Here is a 20,697-nt window from a genome sequence, read left to right as displayed (position 1 = left end):
GGCCGGGGCCGGTAGCCTGCTGTGCCACTGATCCCTGAAAAACTGTCGGGCACACACACGGTGGAGGGGTAACCAGTGTCCAGCTGATACTCTATTGGCAAGTCATGCAGACAATTACTGGGAGTCCTACATATTTGACGCTACATATGTAGTCGTCGGCGCGAAAACTGACCAATGCGAGAATCCAGTATTTAATTTACAATCCACCCAACATGCCGTAATTGTGAATGAAGGACCTCCACTTCGTGTCTGTTCTGGACCACTTGAAACACACCCTGTGCACTGCGACTTGTCTTACTTAAGAAAGATTTTTTTTCAAAACTCCAGAGTTACGGGATAGGGAGTTCGGTCTACTACCTCTACCATTGCAATCATCCACCACGAACTCTACAAACGTCGCCCAAATCGCCTCGATTCAAATGAGCTGTCTGTATATAGATACCGTACATCATTTCTTGCCTTGAAAACTGTATATACGATGACCATGACTTCCCCGAGCGAGGGTAACGACGTTCAGTCTCGGCAAGGTCCAAATCAGGAAAATTCTTCGAGTGTAGCTTCTGAGCCACTACGGGGATGGCGCTTGGTCGTCATACTTTGCAGGTGAACCACCACGTTCCAAAAGCGACTCTTTTTCTCTCGGCAACGGCAGTTGAAGGTATCGTTAGCTTTGCCTTTGGGCTGCTCCTGGCAGTTATCGAGACCTCGATCACCGCTACTGCTCTTGTTTCAATTGGCAACTATTTTGGTGACCCCATCAAGGTGTGTTCCTAGACATCCACTATCAGACCCCATCAACACAACGATGACAACCACTCCAGGTGACATGGGTAGTTCTGGCTTACTTGCTCTCGTATATGGGTGCGTACGTTCTTATTGTAAACAAGGATTCAGTATGAATACTTCAGTACAGACATGACCGCCCAAGAATTACCACAGCCGTCTTATCTAATACCATTGTCTATTATCTTAAAACTTCCAGGGGGCTGAGTTTTCGCAGGGTTTGCCATGATTTTCACTCGGATGAGTGACGGTATAGGCCGCTTAGAAGCGACAATTATCGCATGGATTTTCTTCGGGGCCTTTTCTCTTGGAAGCGGTCTGGCCAAAACGCTGAACCAACTCATCGGTTTCCGCCTACTTCAAGGTATAGGTGGTTCAGGCTTGTATTCCATGGTTATGGTTGTCGGAACAGAAATCACACCCATAAAACATTATGGCTCCTTTAGTGCGATGATAGGAATGACAGTTGCAGTGGGATCAATATTGGGTAACTCAGAAATGGCATATTCCCATTACACATCTGATTTCTAATCGTTGTAGGTCCAATCTTGGGAGGTGTGATCACAACTGAGTCCACCTGGCGGTGGATATACCTCTTTAACGCCCCATGTACCGCGTTCGGGATATTCAGCCTGCTGGTCTGCTGGCCTCGGCCAAAATCAAACTCCGAGATTGCCAAAAACCCGTTGCGGTCTTTTCATAAAGTTGACTATCTCGGCGCCATCCTCCTACTGGCAGCATCAACGCTATTAGTTTTCGCGCTTCAAGAAGCTGGCGCCGCGGCCTACGCTTGGAACAGTGCTGCTATTATCTCAGCGTTGGCTATCTCGGCTGTCTGTTGGTGTGCATTTTTTGGGTGGATCTCGTGGCTCTCTTTTGGCGAAGGACCACGTGGAATGCGGGCGATCTTCCCTCTCACCATTGCATTGACTCGGCCAACAGGTCCTGCTATCGTGTAAACTTGTCCAGTGAGATTTACTTCGAACTCCGTGACTGACTACCCCAGGGCAATCTTCCTGACAGGATTCCCGTATCTCATTTCTATCATCAATCTGCCGCAAAGATTCCAAATTGTCAACGGAGCTACGCCACTAATGGCTGGAGTGCATTTATTACCTCTTCTATGCTCAATGGCTCTTGGTAAGCGTGACATATCAGGACTTTTGTTGACTTGGAAGAATAGCTGATTACTGCTTTTGACAGGAGGCGGCGTTGGTGGTGCGGTCTCTACCAGAAAGAATCTGACCTCCCATACTCTGATCTTCGCAACCTGTCTGATCCTGCTCGGTTGCGGACTCATGTCCACGGTATCCGACACACTCACCTTAAACAAGGCCATATACGGTTACCAGTTCATACTAGGCCTCGGAACGGGCCTAACCTTCTCTTCGGTTACTATGATGGCCAATCTAGCCAACAAACCGGAAAACATTGGTGAGTTGCAAGGTCTCGCGACTGCTTGCAGAATTCTAACTGCCATCACCGTTCCAGCGGCAGCTCAAGGTGCAATAAGCCAAGCCCGCATTTTTGGCGGCAGCATCGGCCTCTCCATCGCAACCATCGTCCTAAATCACAAAATTAACACCGAACTCGCCGGCATCCTCACACCATTCCAGCTTCACAATTTGGAACAATCGCTAACGACTATAGCGGAGCTGAGCCCTAGTGATCGTGCGGCCGTCACACGAGTATACGCCGCGTCTTTCGGGACGCAAATGCGCATCTGCACTTACCTGTCCGCGGCAGGTGTTATAGCTGCGACAGGAACCTACCTCAGCGAGCCACCCAAAATTTCGGCACCCATGGAGCCTGTTCATGTCGATACTGAGATGGTGCGGTATTGATTACATATCGTCAGGGTTTCTAAGGTCACCCATCGATACCGTAATGCTGCTTTAAGTTGATACTCTATTTAATGATGACCGTCCGTTCGTGTGGGAGTGATCCACGTGGATGTCAGAGAAATGACCTTCATACCTTCCCAAAAAGGCAATGAGCATAATTTATACTCTCAGCTTTTCACTCATATAAGCACGCAGAGGTTGTTCGTTCTTTATTTATGCTCGGAAATTCGAAGACTTTTGGGGCTTCGTCCTTGAAGGCAGCCCATCATTTTCGTTGATTATGTATGGCACAGTATGTAGGTACCTAATACTATCTTTAATTTACATGAAATTCTATTCCAAATTGTGATCTGCCTAGGACTTTAATTCTAAGCTAGAACTGCAATCTTTTAGACTAATCAGATTAAGCTAATAATATATCTGTTTGTATATTTTGATTGGACATTATTGCTATATGATGTTGTATTTTATTTCACTATCTACGCTGTAAACATACTTAGCTATGTAATGTGACTGAACATTATAGCTGCATGGGCTGTGTTTTATTCTAGTATTTTAAGCATACTGCTCTATCGTTAGAATCAGTTAATATTGGTATAGTCTAGTGATGTATCTACAGTAAGTGTTGTGATGTGCCCACACTGCACTGAACGGTAGTGAGGTGGCATCGGAACGCGTGGCTCCACGCAGTGAGACAGAAGTTGCGCTGTGCGAAGAGTTCGCGGGCCTGCTCGGGGTCGAGGTTGGCATCACAAACAACTTCTTCGACCTCGGTGGGCACTCTTTGATGGCGACGAAGCTGGCGACGCGCATCAGCCGCCGTCAGCCGCCACCTGGACGTCCGCATATCGGTGGTACGACAAATGACTGATTATCTTCTTGCACAAAATGGAAATCAACAGGTTGGAGAGAAATGGGTATACAGTCTGGTTGAGCGTCGTTCAAAGCCTAAATCGCGACTCTCGCGGAGATATAACGATGAGCGGGCCCAGTGTGAAGATCCGAAGATAATTCAAGAGGACTTTGACTCTGCACGAGAGGTTATATTGCAGTATGGTATTCTACCTAAAGATCTCTTCAACTTCGATGAGGCAGGCTTTGTTTGCTAAGGGACTCTATGCACCATCGCTGTCTAACAGAACGAAATGAGAATTTAATATTACAAGGATTACAAGTAATGAATCAGGAACCTGATAAATCTGACAGATGTCTTTTAGTCATAGTGAATCATAGGAAATAGAATTCTGCTAGTTCCAAAAATGAAAATGGGAGTTTTCCATAGTTACACCATGAGAATGGCTATGCAACCGGTCCGCTGTCAGGATCTCGAAGGCAATATATTCTTGCTGTGACTCTGCTTCATGTTGTTGCTTCTAAAAAGTCTTGATTTTTAGTGACTCTGCTGCGAAATAATTAGAGCACGCTGCCTCCATCCTTTCGATTTTGCTTGTGATTGTCAAACATCCTTGCTGCACCTAGTACAATAACCATGTGTCGCGCCACACATATTGGTGACATGCTTTGGTCGCATATCGTGACTTCAACATCCATCCTTCCACTCTTGAGCTCCCTGGTGAGCACCCTCGAAAAGGCCCACTCGATTCCCTCTTTTGGCAATCTCTGCTTGAATTCGATATCTAGCGTCAGTGTCGAATTCCACATTCCACCCATTTGCGCTTGCTCCAATGAATTAGATAGTCGAAGCGGAATACCAGGATTTTCACCGGCCCATGCCTCTGTCGCATTTCCAATAGCGTGTGCGTCCAACATGCCACCTGTTCGAAGAATAGTGTCAGACATTGAGGCGATGAGGTCTGTGAGAAGGGTGAGATGTGTGGAATCGATGCGCTCGGAGCCAAAAGAGCTCCACATATCACAGAGTCCTGCAATCGGGAACCCACCACGAGGGTTGAGCTGGGTCATACGGCGCATAATGGGTAATATTTCCCCATCCATAATGACAGGTAGCCAGTTGTCATCGGGAAAATTTGCCTCTAGCTTTTTCCAGTCTGGTGATGGCTTGGGCTGCGGTTGCAGTTTCCAGTCAGTAGGAGCGCTGGGGCCGAGCGAGACGTCAAAATTAGTAACTGTAGCGGTAGCTGCTATTTTTGGCCGATTTGGATTCCTGCCGGGTTGCGTGAGGTGTAGCTGGATTGTGCTGGTTCCTTGACCGGTCTTGAGATCGGTCACAGTGATGACCATGGGGTCATGAGTACACATCCGCAAGAAATCGATATGCATGGAAAGAATATCAGGTTGGTCCTGTGCTGATAGAGTGGTCATGAAGTGTCTTTTGGTGGTATGTTGGAGAATAGCGGCGAGAATACCTCCATGGATGCCTGACAATCAGCTTCCAGTCATAGATTCCGTAGAACGACTTACTGGGTCCGATAATCCAGTCACGATGAAAAGAAACATAATAGACGTGTGAATCCTGCTGGACCAGATCTATCTGCTTCTGTAAAATAGTAGTCATGATAATGAACGGTGATCGAATGTGGACACTGTTACTGCAAGATTGTGTTGGTGAGGAGCTTGGCTCTTTTCTACTCCTCGCCCCAGGACTTTTGACCGAGGCAGACAGCTTGGCCAAGGTTTAAAACGAGTACAAGGATAGAGATCCTACGAAATTCCCTCTAGAGTATTATACTTACAGCTACCTTACGGGCGTACGGCATTGCGCCAAGATGATCACTCTGGAATTTCGTAAGTGGATTGCATTGTGCCTCCATCCTTGTTGGTAGTATCTAGTCAGGTCAATGCCCCTCATGCACCAACTGCAAATCGGACTATCATTTATAATATTTTTATTATTTACAGCGTAGATGTTAGAATAAAATACTACCTCATGCAGCTATAATGGCCGGTCACATTACATATCGGCTATTTTTACAGCGCAGATTTTACAATAAAATACAACCTCATGCAGCACTAATATCCAATCACATAGGCATGATCAGATATATTTTACCTTGACATCTTCTAAATTTGATTTTAGCTATTCTAAGTCATTAAATTAACACATACTCTTAGTAAATCTTGAGACAACAGAAAGATTTCCTGTTTTTGCAGAGAAGGAAAGCCGATGTCAGATATAACCTTTGTCTAGTTGCACAGCTTTTCAACGAAGCTTATTGAAGCTTATCTCTCACAATTAGACTCGATAGCCATTCCGATTCACCTAGGGCATGCTCAGCGTAATCCCTGAACGTTTCGGGGCACGCAGGGAGCAGATCCAGCATATTCATCCCGGACTGCTCCCACTCATTGAAGGCTCAGTGAGCCCCGGAGCCGCCCTAAGTGCGCGGGGTTGACTCAGTGGGCAATCCTAGAGCCAGGCTGAGCATAAGTAGCTACATGCTGCGTGTGTTAGCGTCACACATATTTGTTTTATAGGTTCTAGAGCCCTCTGGTTTTAAATTGTCCTTGGCTGCCTTGATGATTGATTGTATTTGAGTGATATTAAAAGTATTAGTCTGCTATGCTGTTCTATGAGTCAGCTTTGCTAAGATTATCAACAAGTAGAACATCTAACATAAATATTCTTATATTTCTTTTTCTTTGATTAATGGAACCACTCCATCATTAGCTATAAAAATATCTAAAAGAATTTTTTAATTTTCTAATTCCATTTAAACCAATTATTAACATTATTAAGTATTAAAATTACATTATAAAATATGCTTAAGCCAATCTATTTACATTTCACAATACCAATTCTGATAAGAATAGATACTTTTCAACACTAAAAAATTCAGGGCTAGATATGTCAATAAATGGATGTAAGATGATAGAAAATTCAGGATTTAACCAGCTAAAGAAATATAACTCAAGATCAAAAAGTTTTAGATTTAACACTTCACTAAGCTGGATCAAAACAACAGAAGGATTATAATCCAATAATTCTAATATACGATGAAAGACTATAATCTCTATCTGACAACCTATCAGACTTCAAATAATACTTATATAACCTACAGAAATAAAGAATACAAGAATCAACTCAATATCATAGCACACATATAGTGACAACTTGAATGGGTCCAAGTGTGTGACAAATGAAGGAGGTTTCGAATGTCTCTGTATCTATCTAACAGATTTCCAAAGATATTTGTCCGCACTATGCGCTGATTTTATCCTCCAATAACCGCACCGAAGCCGCACTATTACTCACTCTAGACAGATAGCAGGCTAAAGGGAAGGGCAAAGTGCGGGCGGCAACAATACATTTGCAATTTGGGCGTGGATCTCACAAAATAAGACCCACCCCACCGCGGGCGGCCACCAATCGTGGCATCCGCAGCCCAAAATAAGGTGTTCGGCCTGCAAGATTCTAACACCGATCGTTGGCTTGCTGGGAATTCGCAGGTATTTCCCGAAATGGAATAGCATGACTAAAAGTTCCTTCAATATCGCTGTCCTACTGCAACCATTAATAATTATTTGCTCATATTGACTTTTACTGACATATTAGAAAGCACGATATTTCTAAGAAAACCACTTAGATTTGTCATCGGACGCCGCAAGAATGTCAGTTGTTCGTAATATTCACTAACGACGAGGGCCTATATAAAGCACGGTTTACCTGCTCTATATGTATTTGTTCGTGAAGAACCATCAATCAACAAATCTATTTTCTCAAACTGGAATTGCCAAACCAAATACAGTTCCTCTTATATACTCCATCACAGCAATAATCACACAAACTGTTCTAATTAACATAAATTTCCAAAAGAGGGCAACGAAATGTCCCAGAACATCAAGCCAATCAAAGTTTACGGCCAGGGTCCTAGCCCTAACCCTCTCAAATTGCATATCATCCTGAAAGAACTCGGTATTCCTTACGAAATCACTCTAGTGCCATTCACGGATGTCAAGAAGCCGGAGTATCTTGCCATCAACCCGAATGGACGTCTACCGTCCATCTACGACCCGAACACCAACATTACTCTATGGGAGTCCGGCGCTATTGTCGAATACATCATTGAGCGCTACGATACTGAGCATCTATTGAGCTTTCCAGCTGGAACACCAGAAGCCTACTACACTAAACAATGGCTGTACTTCCAAACGAGCGGACAGGGCCCGTATTACGGACAGATGTCCTGGTTCATCAAATTTCACCCTGAAAAGGTGCCTAGCGCGGTTGACCGGTACACCAATGAGGTGAACCGCATTACGGGTGTGTTGGACAAATGGCTTTCCAAGCAGAAAGAGGAACACGGTACTTCGAACAATGGGCCATGGCTTGTCGGCGGCAAGCCGACCTATGCTGATTTCGCGTTCGTCCCATGGCAGAGAATGGCTGCCATGTTCGCTGACCCAGAGAAATATAACCAGGAAAGCTACACCTATGTATCAGAGTGGTTAGGCAAGATGCTGTCGCGCAAGTCCGTTATTGATGCCATTGCTGAGTCTCCACCTCCATAGGGCCACAGGAGCACGGGCCTATTTCAAATGTTGAAATAATCTCCTGGTAGAAATTCCGTTTCAGAATAGTTACATACTATATATGTTTTGCGTTTACACCTCCATGTAGAATTTTGTCTAAGTAGTTTCCATGCACTCGGCTATTTTCCAAAAACAGGCTGCTTTTTAGCGCTAACATTGGGCTCTATTCGCACCATAATCAATAAAAAGGGCTTTAGAACAACCTATAGTATTGTGCTTCTCCAATGAAAATGTCCGCGTCTTTGGGGTTGAGCCTTTCAGCCACTGCGTCATGTTTGAAACCAGGTTCTTGACAATGTGTATATTTCACAAGTGAGCGGCGCACCCCCGATTCCTATATAAAACTGGCATCAATTGTTTTTTGGGTCCTTAATATTCCACAACTTTTATTAGAAGATCTAATCTGAAATTGATATACAATATAAATCTTACTTTTAATATTAGATATGCTTGGTTTTACTAAATAATTATAAAATATTATTGAGATAACTAAGACGTATAAAAAATACATAGAATTATAGTATGATTTTTAGGTTAATCGTATTAATATTAAAATATCTTTTCATTAATAATATATAATAATTACAAAATCAATTTCAGACTACATTTTCTAATAGAAGTGGTAAAATACTGAGGGCCCAAAAATGCCATTTTATATAGATCGGGGGTGCGACGCTTGCTTGTGAAATACATTATCTGTTGGGGCTACCATGGATAACATGCTCGATACAAAGCCAGTAACTCTCACGAACACTTTTCAAAACAAAGGCAATAGTTAAGCTAATTGCGGATAGAAGCTTGTTTCATAGCCGCCTGCCTGGAGCATCTCTGCTGTAAATGGCCCTTTCATCACCACCCGAATTACCGACATTCCGCAGGATGTGGTTTAAAATGAGCTTAAGTACCGTCACATCAACCCCGCACCGAGCAAAGACCCATAGAGATTAGCCTACTATGTCTAAAAGCGGACTTCAAATGTTTTATTGGATACTACATATGATGTATACGAGAATCCTCACCTAGCCCGGAATCAGTCTGGTCTATACGGGCTACTAGTCACCGTTTGGGTGATATAAGCCCTCGTGTTGAAGGCTATGTCCTATTTGGGATCATGAGCAGGATAATGAAGAAGCCTCAGACAATCTAGATTGTATGGTGCTCATCACTTCCGAAAACAGAATCAACACGTCCCGAGATTCCATGCAATTTGAGAATAATCATGTTGGAAGTAGTGATTCCTTCGAAGTCAACACCATACCCAATGAACAAGCTTGAACCTATAGTTTAGTTTTGTTTCCTGACGCAATGCTTCACAACAGTGTAAGCTCAAAATCGAAACATACCGACACTCCGCGGCCCATTCATTCTCCTGACTATATAATCCTGTGTAATCCTCTAGAAATTGAAGTACAATAAACTAAGAATCTACCGAGCATAGCTACATTGTCTATCAACATGTATCGCTTCCTCTCCCTTCTCCCCACGGCAGCGCTTGTCGGTGCTGCTGTAATTCAGCATCCTTCGCCAACAACTGTAACAGCCGCTCCTGCCCTAGCTGCTGCAACGACAACTGCTGCTGCTAGCGGAAACCCTTTTTCTGGATACCAGCTTTATGCAAACTCTTTTTACTCTTCTGAGGTTATCAGCGAGGCGATTCCATCTCTGTCAGCGACTTCACTCGCTGCTGCAGCAAGTAAGGTCGCTGAGGTGCCATCTTTCTTTTGGATGTATGTTTCATCATTTACCTTTTACGACGAATAGAAAGCTACAGATAACTGACTCGAAAACAGGGACACTGCTGCCAAAGTTCCTACTATGGGCACATTCTTGGAAGACATCCAAACCAAGAACAAGGCGGGTGCTAGTCCTCCACTTGCCGGTATTTTCGTCGTCTACGACCTTCCGGACCGTGACTGCGCCGCCCTTGCCAGTAATGGCGAGTATACTATTGCAGACAACGGTGTTGAGCATTACAAGGCGTATATTGACAGCATCGTGACTCAGCTCACGACTTACTCAGATGTCCACACTATCCTGATCATCGGTAAGCAGTCTTTCTCGAGTTGTCTACTACATAAGTTTTGATATTAATATTGGTGATGATGGCAGAGCCTGACAGTTTAGCTAATATGGTAACCAATCTGAACGTTGCAAAGTGTGCTAATGCTCAGTCTGCTTATTATGAGTGCATCAACTATGCTCTCGAGAAACTCAACCTGGCTAATGTTGCGATGTACATTGATGCAGGCAAGTTCTCACTTCTCACCAGAACCAAGTTAAGGAAATCAAGACTAAATAAATCTATAGGTCATGCCGGCTGGCTCGGATGGTCCGCCAATCTCTCACCAGCAGCCCAACTCTTCGCCGAAGTGTATTCTAACGCCAGTTCCCCAGCTGCAGTTCGCGGTCTCGCCACCAATGTCGCCAACTACAACGCTTGGACCATTGGAACCTGCCCATCCTACACGTCTGGAGACTCCAACTGCGATGAGCAAAAATATGTCAACGCTATTGCTCCACTCCTCTCATCCGCAGGCTTTAACGCCCATTTTATCACTGACACGGGTAACCTCCTCTGCCTTTAAACTCCATCATAAATCCCAAACCGCTATGAACACTCAACACTAACACCCAAATCTAGCCCGCAACGGTGTTCAACCCACCGATCAAAATGCCTGGGGCGACTGGTGCAACGTCAAGGGCACCGGCTTTGGCGTACGCCCAAGCACCGACACTGGGGACACCCTGCTCGATTCATTCGTTTGGGTGAAGCCAGGTGGTGAAAGTGACGGAACCTCCAACTCCAGCTCCGCCCGTTATGATGCGCACTGCGGTTATAGCGACGCTTTGCAACCAGCCCCTGAGGCTGGTACATGGTTCCAAGCGTACTTCGAGCAGTTGTTGACGAATGCCAATCCGGCATTCTCCTGAGTGTTTAATTTTAGATAAAAAGATGCTGGTTGATGAGGCTAAACCGGTCAGCAGGGCCGGGTTTCTTTTTCGATTTTCTGTTTTTATTTGGTGGCTTTCCAGTTGATTGTCTCCCTGTTCTCCCGAAGTCGTTGGTTCATTGTAAATATTCAACTTGCTTTCGAATTTGATTTATATTTCGAATACCTTTGCTGTTATCAATCTCAAGTTCCACGTACCGGAATGAACAACCGCTCTGGTTTTCATGCCGGCAGAAAAAGCCCAAAACGTTGAAGTCGAGCAAGGGCTGAGATACATTTCAAATTAATGTGACAGATTACAATAATATGTACGCATACATATGGAGGAAGTTCTTAGAAATATACGTACTCTGCTGCTTAATATTATTCTATCGATCACTATGAATACATGTATGCAATATCATAAACCATAGATAAAGTCAAGCTCGCTTTTCTCGTAGTACAGTAATTAAGAAAAATCAAACCACACATGATAGAATCTACCATCGGAAAGAAAAAATCGCATTGACTCGTCCCATTATAGGAAACTGAAAAGTCCGCGGAAATAATACAATCAATTAGAATCGTTTAAAATGGAGATAAATAAGTGAAAAAAGAAGTGACTATCCCCTGCTCTCTCGTTTCAGTCGCCGTCGCTTGCGTTCAGTTGCATCCACGGCCTCCTCGGTGAGTATATCTGATGGAAGTTGGAAATCGTGCTGGTCAATCTCCGGCAGAGGTCGACCGAATGCCGTTCTATTTCGACCGCCTCGGCGCGCAGACATGGCGGCATCGCGAAGGTGACGTTTGGGATAAAAGGATACGAATGGTCGGCTTCGTTCCTCTTCTTTTTCGTCATGCTTAGGCTGCGGTTGCGGTTGCGGTTGAGGCTTGGGAGGAGATCCTGTCAAAGCATCAACTAGACGGCGTCGTGCTGGGGCAGGTCCCGGCCCGGATGCAGATCGCGCTTCTTGAAGCAGTTGACGGGCAGCCCAGGCGTCGACGTCATTGGGGTCCGGAGGTGTACCATAGCTTTGGTTATCTGATGACGAGGGCTGGACGTCTTCAGCTGCAGTTTCAGTCTCGCTTTGTTCTGTGTCGGGAGCTTCTTCCTCGTCTTGTTCCTCTTCCTCGGCGGCAGCGGCTTCGAGAAGCATTTGCTCGCGTTCCAGCTTCCGCCGTTTCTCTTCTTCCTTCCACATGCGGAACTTGTCGATCAGAGCAGAGACTTCGCGCACAAAGTAATTGCGCTTTGGTTCGTACAGCTTCTTCTCTGTATCGGTGATGCCGCTGATTCCCATCACACGCAGCCAATCGTGACCCTGCAGCTCATCTAGCAGGCGATCTAATTGTATCTTCTCATGTTGAGCGCGTTCTTTCTCGATATTCCGTAGCTGCTTCTCTTGCCGTTCATGTCGCCGGTGAGCTTTGAAGTATATCTCATTGCTCAACGGATCAACTACCACGGGACTATCTCCGATTTGTGGAAGCTCGGCTTTCTCAACCTGATACAGCTCGAGCAACGGGTTCCCAAATGGCGAAATCTGGTCATTGGACTTCCGCTGTTTGCGAGTTCGAGAAGGAGAGGATGGAGGGGATTTGGGAAGAGGTGGTTCTGTTAGATCGTCTATCAAAGCGATTATTGTTTCAGGACCTAGGAACTCTTGTTTGACGGGCTCCAGGCTGATAATCTGCTCGTAGTTGGGAAAGTACATTGCTAGTTCGCTCTTAGACCGCGAGCCTCCATCATGCGACCGCAGCGAGCGTTTCTCTGGAGCCCTGCCTGTCTGTTCCTGTATAACAGCCTCATTCTGTTCAGCCTTAGACTCAGAGACATCGTCATTGGCGATAATGATAGGTTTCTGAGCTGTGTGCCGCGTCGACCGAGTCGAGCTATCGGCTGTATTATATGTATTTGATCTCTGACGCGTGCGCAATCGGTCCGGAGTTACGAGAACGTTGAGGGGATCGGGTGAGTCGCGACTTTGGAGGGGTTGTTTGGTCACGGTGGTATGATGGTGATGGTCTGAATCGCCTCGACGAGCCTTTTTGGCAGGGGGTTGCCCGTTTTCCTCGCTCGTCCCCGCCTCCTTTTTCGCGGTGAGAAACCCGTCCAGGGTCGTCTGCTGGTGTTTTGCACGGTAATTATTCGTCACGGGCTGCGAACGATGGGGGCGCGATGGCGAGGGTGGTGACGATGGACGACGAGGCCGTTTGGTATGATTATTACCCTCATTATGATGGCTACTGCGGGATTTCAGATTCGGCAGACTCTTGCTTGCGGTCAATGGTTTGGATCGCCGACTATCGCCATTAATTCCTAAAACATCCTCATTATCATCACCGCCGCCGGCGTTATTCCTCTGATTCTCGTGGCCGTCACGTCGAACCGACTTTTTCGGCTTTAGTGACTGCTGCTGGGGTCGCACCGAGTGTCGTAGCGACGATCGCGAGCTGGCCACCATCATTCATTTCCTTTGGGCCCCTCCCTGATATTGATGAGGCAGGGGACGGGACTCGAGAGACTCTGTTGAGCCTGCTTGAGTTTCGTGGTGAGATTCTAGCGCCAGCGTGATTGTGATAATCGACAATATTGGTTTTGCTGGGTGGCAACCGCCGTCCTGGCCTGGTTCCTCGAACAGCCAGCGGCTTCCCGCTTTTTCCTCACTGTGTTGGAGGCTGCGTACCGTTAGGTATGCGTATGTAATGTATGTAATATTTCGGCCGGGTGCGCTCCTTGCCTTGAAAGTAAATGAGTTTTGTCTCACTTCAGGCCCCTTTTTGAGATAAAAAACCGAGAGGAAGTTTGAAACGTTTTGTTTAACCTTTAAATGGAGCTTAAGAGAGATAAATCAGTACGGCTTCGTAGAATAGTCGACGGAGAAGGCACGAAAGTATTATAAAGAGTAGGAATTACCCATACCATACGCGTTGTTGAAATCATCTTATTCAATTGTTTGTTGGAGTATTATGGCGCATTTATTCAATTATTAGTGATTCTGAAATGTTCTATTATTGTCGTTATTTTTTATTATTCACATGGTTATTAACATTAGCTATTACATAAATCGATCATGGCCCATAGACCATATTTACAAGATACTATTATTTGTTAGTACAATGTCCCCTGTACATCCTTCACTCCCCTCTCAATCACCTCCTTAACAGTCCAACGTGGCTTCTCGAGAATCTGAGCATTCTTTGCATCTCCTGGAACAGGTCTCTCGCGTAGCCCGCCAGCAACGCCGGACGAGAACTTGATCTGTAGAGCCTCGCCAACCTCGTCACAGGCAACAAGAAAACGATCCAGGTCCTGCTTGGTATGGGAGGCGCTGATACACAGTCTTGCGCGCGACAGTTCCAATGGCGTGGCAGGGTATGTCACCACGACAACGGAGATCTTGCGTTTGAGCATCTCGTGCGAGAAAGCGGGCATTTTGGCGGGATTGTACAGCATAACTGGGATGATGGGAGAGTCGTCGTGACCATAGACAATGAAACCGAGACGTTTCAGACCCAAGCGAAGATAGCGAGAATTAAAGACTAGACGCTGCAGACGTTCCTGGCCCTCGCCTGAGTGCAGAGGATCCTCATCGGCGATGAGTCGGACAGAGCTCAGAATTTGCGCGAGAACGGGTGGTGTCGGGGCCTCGCCGTATATTTGGCCGGCGTTGGTGCATCGGATCTTATCGATGATGGCCTTGTCAGCTGCGATATAGCCCCCGTTCGCGCCAAAAGATTTGGTGAATGTGCCCATCAGGATGTCAACTTCGGCGGGATCGATTTTGAAGTAATCACATACGCCACGGCCGCGGGGGCCAACGGCACCGATTGAATGCGCTTCGTCCACGAAGAGATAAAACCGATATCGCTTTTTCAGCTCCATGATTCGAGGAAGATTCACCATCGTGCCTTCCATTGAATAGAGACCTTCGACGGTAACAACAATCTTCTTCCATGGTCTGTGGGTACGTGGCTGGCCCTGCGAGATTGCGTCTCTCAATTTCTTCTCGAGATCCGTCATACTATTATGTGCAAAGACCTGGATACTAGCACCGGACATTCGCGCTCCAAAACGAATCGAAGCATGATTCAATTCGTCCGACAAAATAAGACAGCCTTTTCCCACAATAGCCGGGAATGTCGTGGCATTCGTGACGAATCCCATTGAAAAGACAACAGCATCTTCCTTGCCAACAAACCGCGCAATCTGCCGCTCCACCTCAACATGCAGACTTGTCGTAGCCGCATCTCCAATAGTTCCCGTCATACTAATACCATCCCTTCTGACGGTCTCCTCGGCGAAGTCCGCACATGGGCCTTCGCTCTGAGCAAATCCCAAGTAATTGTACGAGGACAAATTCAATGTATCCGTCGTTGTGCCCTTGAGTCTAAAATGCAGATTATCATCCGTCTCCCGATCCAGCAAGGTGATATAACGGCCTGGAACGCCTGTAGTCGGGCGGTCAAAACAGTCATTAATCCGTAATTTCAATCGACGAGTGTAGAAACTATCGAAATCACTGTACAACGGCGCATAGCCATTCCGAGCCATCAGATGGCGGTATTTGTGCGGGGTGAACCATTTTGCGATGTAGTCTCGTATGTGACCGACGAAGATCAGGATGAGGAAACTGATATAGGTTGTGAAGAGGTAGAAATATGGCGGTTCATCGACGACTGCGTCAGCAAGGTGGCCGCCGGGATGCCGCGAGACGCAGAGATGTGACGGAGACTCGAGAGGACCAAAGGCCGCGTCGCGTTTGGCTTTGCGGCGGAGATCTTCGGGCGACGGGATTTGCTCTGGGGAGTTTTGCTGCTGCTGCTGCTGCCGCTCTGGCTGGTTCGGTGTTTGTGGGCGAGAGATTGGCAGTGATGGCAGCGTCGACAGAGTCGGTAGACTGAGGTTGCTTGCATTGTTGACGACAGAGAGAAGGGTCTGAGCGGTGGATGGCTCGCCCTCTTTCTTCGAGCCGCTCTTACCCTTGCGTTTCCACGACGGCATCCTCCTGACTCTACCTTCAGTGCGCAATGATATTAATGATTTAAATGATTATTTACAGAAGCACATTCTACAGCCACAACTACGGCAAGACCGTTGACAGACCCTGGCATCGAGCTAGCTGTTTCTTGCTGGTTATGGCCAATCGGAGGCCGTCTTGAGAGTTGGAACCGTGGACGGCGAATAGCTGGCCAATCAGAGAGGCTCTACGGACGGATGTCCCGGATAGTCACACAACCTGAGGCATCAACCATCTACAGCATCTGATAAGATGTGAAATATACATGCAAAATTTATATATACCCTTTGGGTGTTAATTAGCCATCTCTTTCAGGGCCACTAAGACCGTAAGGTAGCTTTATTAAATAGACCATTGACTTCGATCGGACATGGGAGCACTACATATGATAGTACAACGCCAGATACTCAATTGATATGTGAACTTCAGCATAGTGATTTAAATGTCTGCCAGAGTTCATTAAATCATAAGAATTTCAGAGCCACAACCATACATAAAACGTATATGTAAAGTGGTCGGTTCGTACCTCCGCTAATAGACATGTATACCTGTATTGTTTGCGATATAATTCTGCTCGGCCCGCACGGCCCGCCACATTGCTGTCTTAATTTTCATGCTATATATACTACATCTCTCCCACATATTCCATCTGTATTTGATACGGATATCATTTTAATCGGAAATTAACCATATCTTTCTTTTGTTTTCTGAACTTGAGGCAATATACCTGAAGAACATCGGTTGATATCAAGCACATTCAGCGGGAGAAAGAAAAATTATACCCAGACGGAAGGCTGTTTCAAGCTTATAGAAATATCTAACCCCCGGCTTTCTGAGAGGTTGACTGTTCCAAATAAAAATCTATAAAGCCGACGTTTCGCAAAACCACAATGTCTGTCTCCAACACTCAATCTCAAAAACAATACAAAATTGGGCTCGTACTCTGTTCAACACGTACGCCTCGTTGTGCACCCCAAATAGCAACATTCATTCAATCCCTCTTCCCACCTTCCCCATCCTCTTCATCCTCTTCAATCACATACACAACACACACAATCGACCTTCTATCCTGGCCTCTCCCGATCTTCACAACCGAACCATCTCTCCCCTCACAGCTCTCACCCACCGCCGTCCCCCAGGGATACACCAACGACCTCACCCGTCGCTGGTCCTCACACATTGCCTCCTTTGACGCTTTCATTTTCATCTGTCCGCAGTATAACTGGGGATATCCGGCAGCCGTCAAGAATGCAATTGATTACTTGTTTCATGAATGGGCTGGGAAGCCTGCGATGGTGGTGTCATATGGCGGGAGAGGAGGCGGGAAGGGAGGGGAGCAGTTGGTGCAGGTTCTGAAAGGAGTTAGAATGAAACTTATTGAGAGGGGGTATGTCGGGTTGCCTTTTAGAGAGGGGCCGGAAGGGATGCAGGGGAAGGCGGAGAGGGGGGAGGATTTGGGGTTGGGAGAGGGAGATGGAGATGATGTGTGGAAGAAGGAGAGAGGGGAGATTGTGCAGGCAATAAAGGAGTTGTTGGGATTACTGGGATAGATGATATGAGGATAGTTGTTGATTGATATCTAAATGTGATTTTCAAGAACATTAGGGTATAGATTGGAAACCTGAGAAAGTTATTCAACATGCACACGACGAATAACCTCAATGACCTCCTTGTCCACCAACGGTCCTTTATACTCCTTCCTGCCGCGGATGAAATACCATATAATGCTAAAAATAATAACACCTCCAGTGACAACGACAGAGTAGTTCATGGTATCTGCTGCTACGGGCGTAGCAGGTGGCCAAAAAGACCAGAAAATCACAAAGGTCATGTAAACACACGCATAGATATTGTTGATAATTCCCAATAAACCTGGAATATGCCAGGGTCCCCAGACAAGCTGGTTCGGTGCGAATGTGATTCTGCCCTGGTTATCGACCACTTCGATGGGGTTGGAGGAGGAAGGATCGGTGGTAGTAGGATCCTTTTTGGGCTTTTCGGTGACCTCCGCGTCAGGGGGAAGTGTAGTTGAAGGGTCAGATGCGATTTCATCAGATACGACAGGAGAAGACGAGGATTCGATATCTTGTCCGTCAACAACAGAGCCATAAGGGAGGATATTTCCCTTTTTGAGGCGATGGTACAGAAGCAGACTAGCCGGCACGAGATAGCTGCCATAGAATCCAGTGATGGTCAGGGAAATAACGTCGTTGAATGCGGTTGGAGATCCAATGTTGATGAGAGTCAACAGACAGGCAATAGTAACCACGACACAAACAGCAATAATGGGCACTTGCGTACGCGGATCAACTTTACTGATGAACCGCGAAAACGGGGTGCCACGGTCGCGCGCAAAGGCCCAGGTCATGCGAGATGAGGAGGTGACGATGCCGGTTGCGCATGCCCATGTGAGAATCAACACGATGGCGGTCATAACTGTGGCACCAGCTGTAGATGGGACGTTGTCTAAGTAATGTTAGTCAAGCGAATATCACAGGAAAAGAAGAGGAATAGGCGTACTAGCAAATATCTGGATAAATGGAAATCCCGTGTTCGAATTCAAAACAGAATCGACATCTCCCAGGCAAAACAACAGCGTAATCATCATCACAAACCCAACAATACCATTCAGGATCATACTCCATGTGATAACTCTCGGAATCGTTGACGCCGCATTTGACACCTCCTCTGCCAAATGAACACTGGCATCTGCGCCGACAAATGTCGCTACATTTCCCAAAAACCCAACACAATATGAAAGACCCTGCGTTGGCCAATTGCCCTCATTCAAGCTCGACCGAAACACGAAGTCGGCATTGTGTAATGGATCTGTGTAGTGCCACAGCACAGCGATGATGCAGATGAAGCCAGCAATGTGGAATATCACCGTGCCAATTTCGATGCGAGGGAGCATGCTGGGTATGACAGTGTTGATGAATGTCGAACACAAGGCAGCAGCCCAGGTAAGCAATGTTGCCTGCCAGTGTGTCGGCGAGTAGCTGGGGTAGTCAAGCACCGCTAAGCCCTGCAGCATGGTGCCCGCGAACAGGGTCTCGGTGGCCACTGTAGCAATCCAGGCCATCGACGTCAGCCAGCCGATGATATAGCTGGCAAACACACGATATCGTTCCGGCGCGAGCATATACACCCAGTAATACTGGCCCGCAGCAATAGGTGCCATGGAGGCGAGCTCCGAGATGACCGTGTAGACCGATAGCGTTGAACTCCAGGCGATCACGAAGCCGTACAGCAAACCGCTGGGTCCGCCATTCTCGAAGCCCTGGCTGAAGAGCGCTAGGACGGTTTCCCAGGTAATTAATTCACAGACGGCGAAACCGAACAGAGACCAAAAACCGAAGCGACGCTTGAGGACTTGCTTCTTGCCCAGACGGGCAAGCAGCGCGTCGTCGACGGACCTTTCAATTGGGCCTGTCATTTTCGTTCTCTCTTACAGGCTAAACCTGGCGTTGCGATCGAACAGTAATAATCGGGGCGACAAGCAATACGGTAAAATACAAGACTAGGGGTTGTCGCGTAGGGTTGCAGTATAGAGAAAATCGCGTCACGGATGAGACTGCATACTAGACCAGGGAGAAGACTCGCGTGGGCAGGTCGATTGGACTGTAGATATGCAAACCTCAAATAGGATTGGAAACTTATCCCCAAAAAGAGAGAAAAGTCGCAGTCGACTGCAGATCTAAATAAGTTTAAATAACCCCGCGTGGCTGCGGAGTAGATAAACGGTCAAATGCTGGGGAAATCTCAATTCAATTGGCCAATTTGGAATTTTTTCGTTTTGTGACACGAGTGGGTGATGTACTTGTCTTACTCTAGCCCGGTAGATCGTCTAGTTATTTAACTAACAACCCGAGAAAGTAGCACGATAGAGAGAGGAAGAAGAAAGTAAAGGAGTGAAAAAAGGAAGAGAAAAAAAAAAGGCAACCTCTAGTTTCCGGGCGAATCTATCGAAATCTTACTTGAGCGACGGAAGTCCCGTGCTCGTTGCTCTAGTTGGTCCAATCCAAAATCGCGACTAATTTTTTTCTTTTCTTTCTTGCAGCTGCGACCCTTCCAGCTTCTGATTGCTCCACATGTCGGGCTTAGCCGATTATATGGATAAAGATAATTGGCCCTTGACACAGTATTATCTTAGCTCGACCAAAGCACTACATTCTACAGAGTTAGCAGCAATTAGTTATTGACTAGGTACTTTAGAGTCTTTCACAGGGATGAGATGGGATGCCTCTGTAATTCGCTAGGGTCAGCATTCCAGAAGAGGAGAAGCTTTCCTCGTTCCCTGACCACGCGACATCCTGGGCTAGGTACTTAGGGATCGGCAGCACATTGTATCTCATTCATTTCGTGCAAAAAAACATTAATAACATATTACCTACGCTTCAGAAATACGGTCGCAACGCCGTGGGGATTTCGATAGGTTTGTTTGTTCTCATTATTCTTGAGTTATGTGGCCAAGAAGAATGCTGTAATTACCTCGGCTATGCTAGCGTATCATCGCATCGTGGGTCTGCGAATGAAAAATTTCACAGCACGCCTATATATTGATATCTTTACCTGTTTAAAAATTCATCAGAAACAATACCGGGAGATGGGGGTGCTTAAAGACTGTTGGAGCAATTTACTACTATAATAATATTGTAGTCGCGGTTT

At 46.3% G+C, this 20,697-nt stretch overlaps 7 protein-coding genes across 7 annotated transcripts; 3 read left to right on the top strand and 4 right to left on the bottom strand.

Moving 5' to 3' along the window:
* Positions 1–135: 135 nt before the first annotated feature.
* Positions 136–2,796, top strand: BGW36DRAFT_419559 (putative MFS multidrug transporter). The gene is made up of 8 exons (XM_046219463.1): positions 136–603; positions 669–762; positions 822–861; positions 1,001–1,270; positions 1,324–1,738; positions 1,790–1,923; positions 1,987–2,217; positions 2,275–2,796. Exons 1-8 carry the CDS (start codon positions 479–481, stop codon positions 2,625–2,627), a joined length of 1,662 nt encoding a protein of 553 aa, XP_046068255.1. The 5' UTR covers positions 136–478; the 3' UTR covers positions 2,628–2,796.
* Positions 2,797–4,040: 1,244 nt separating this feature from the next.
* On the bottom strand, positions 4,041–5,103 carry BGW36DRAFT_303836 (thioesterase family protein; the record flags this gene model as incomplete). Its single annotated transcript, XM_046211921.1, has 2 exons — positions 4,041–4,966; positions 5,010–5,103. 2 exons carry the CDS (start codon positions 5,101–5,103, stop codon positions 4,041–4,043), a joined length of 1,020 nt encoding a protein of 339 aa, XP_046068254.1.
* A 2,147-nt stretch (positions 5,104–7,250) lies between these two features.
* On the top strand, positions 7,251–8,115 carry BGW36DRAFT_326896 (glutathione S-transferase). Its single transcript, XM_046212741.1, has one exon. The coding sequence runs from the start codon at positions 7,374–7,376 to the stop codon at positions 8,055–8,057; it is 684 nt and encodes a 227-aa protein (XP_046068253.1). The 5' UTR covers positions 7,251–7,373; the 3' UTR covers positions 8,058–8,115.
* A 1,418-nt stretch (positions 8,116–9,533) lies between these two features.
* BGW36DRAFT_400307 (1, 4-beta cellobiohydrolase) lies at positions 9,534–11,009 on the top strand (the record flags this gene model as incomplete). Its single annotated transcript, XM_046218619.1, has 5 exons — positions 9,534–9,805; positions 9,869–10,122; positions 10,188–10,325; positions 10,386–10,643; positions 10,720–11,009. 5 exons carry the CDS (start codon positions 9,534–9,536, stop codon positions 11,007–11,009), a joined length of 1,212 nt encoding a protein of 403 aa, XP_046068252.1.
* Positions 11,010–11,366: 357 nt separating this feature from the next.
* BGW36DRAFT_387292 (something about silencing, SAS, complex subunit 4-domain-containing protein) lies at positions 11,367–13,786 on the bottom strand. Its single transcript, XM_046217099.1, has one exon. The coding sequence runs from the start codon at positions 13,474–13,476 to the stop codon at positions 11,632–11,634; it is 1,845 nt and encodes a 614-aa protein (XP_046068251.1). The 5' UTR covers positions 13,477–13,786; the 3' UTR covers positions 11,367–11,631.
* A 215-nt stretch (positions 13,787–14,001) lies between these two features.
* Positions 14,002–16,058, bottom strand: BGW36DRAFT_387291 (serine palmitoyltransferase). The gene has a single exon (XM_046217098.1). The coding sequence runs from the start codon at positions 16,011–16,013 to the stop codon at positions 14,121–14,123; it is 1,893 nt and encodes a 630-aa protein (XP_046068250.1). The 5' UTR covers positions 16,014–16,058; the 3' UTR covers positions 14,002–14,120.
* Positions 16,059–17,659: 1,601 nt separating this feature from the next.
* On the bottom strand, positions 17,660–19,465 carry BGW36DRAFT_431471 (amino acid permease-domain-containing protein; the record flags this gene model as incomplete). Its single annotated transcript, XM_046220989.1, has 2 exons — positions 17,660–18,495; positions 18,550–19,465. 2 exons carry the CDS (start codon positions 19,463–19,465, stop codon positions 17,660–17,662), a joined length of 1,752 nt encoding a protein of 583 aa, XP_046068249.1.
* Positions 19,466–20,697: the final 1,232 nt, after the last annotated feature.

This window comes from Talaromyces proteolyticus, assembly GCF_021365285.1.
Source record: "Talaromyces proteolyticus strain PMI_201 chromosome Unknown BGW36scaffold_11, whole genome shotgun sequence".
NCBI classification, from domain to species: domain Eukaryota; kingdom Fungi; phylum Ascomycota; class Eurotiomycetes; order Eurotiales; family Trichocomaceae; genus Talaromyces; species Talaromyces proteolyticus.
Note: the sequence above shows the minus strand (reverse complement) of the source record. Positions and strands in the feature narration are given on the sequence as shown.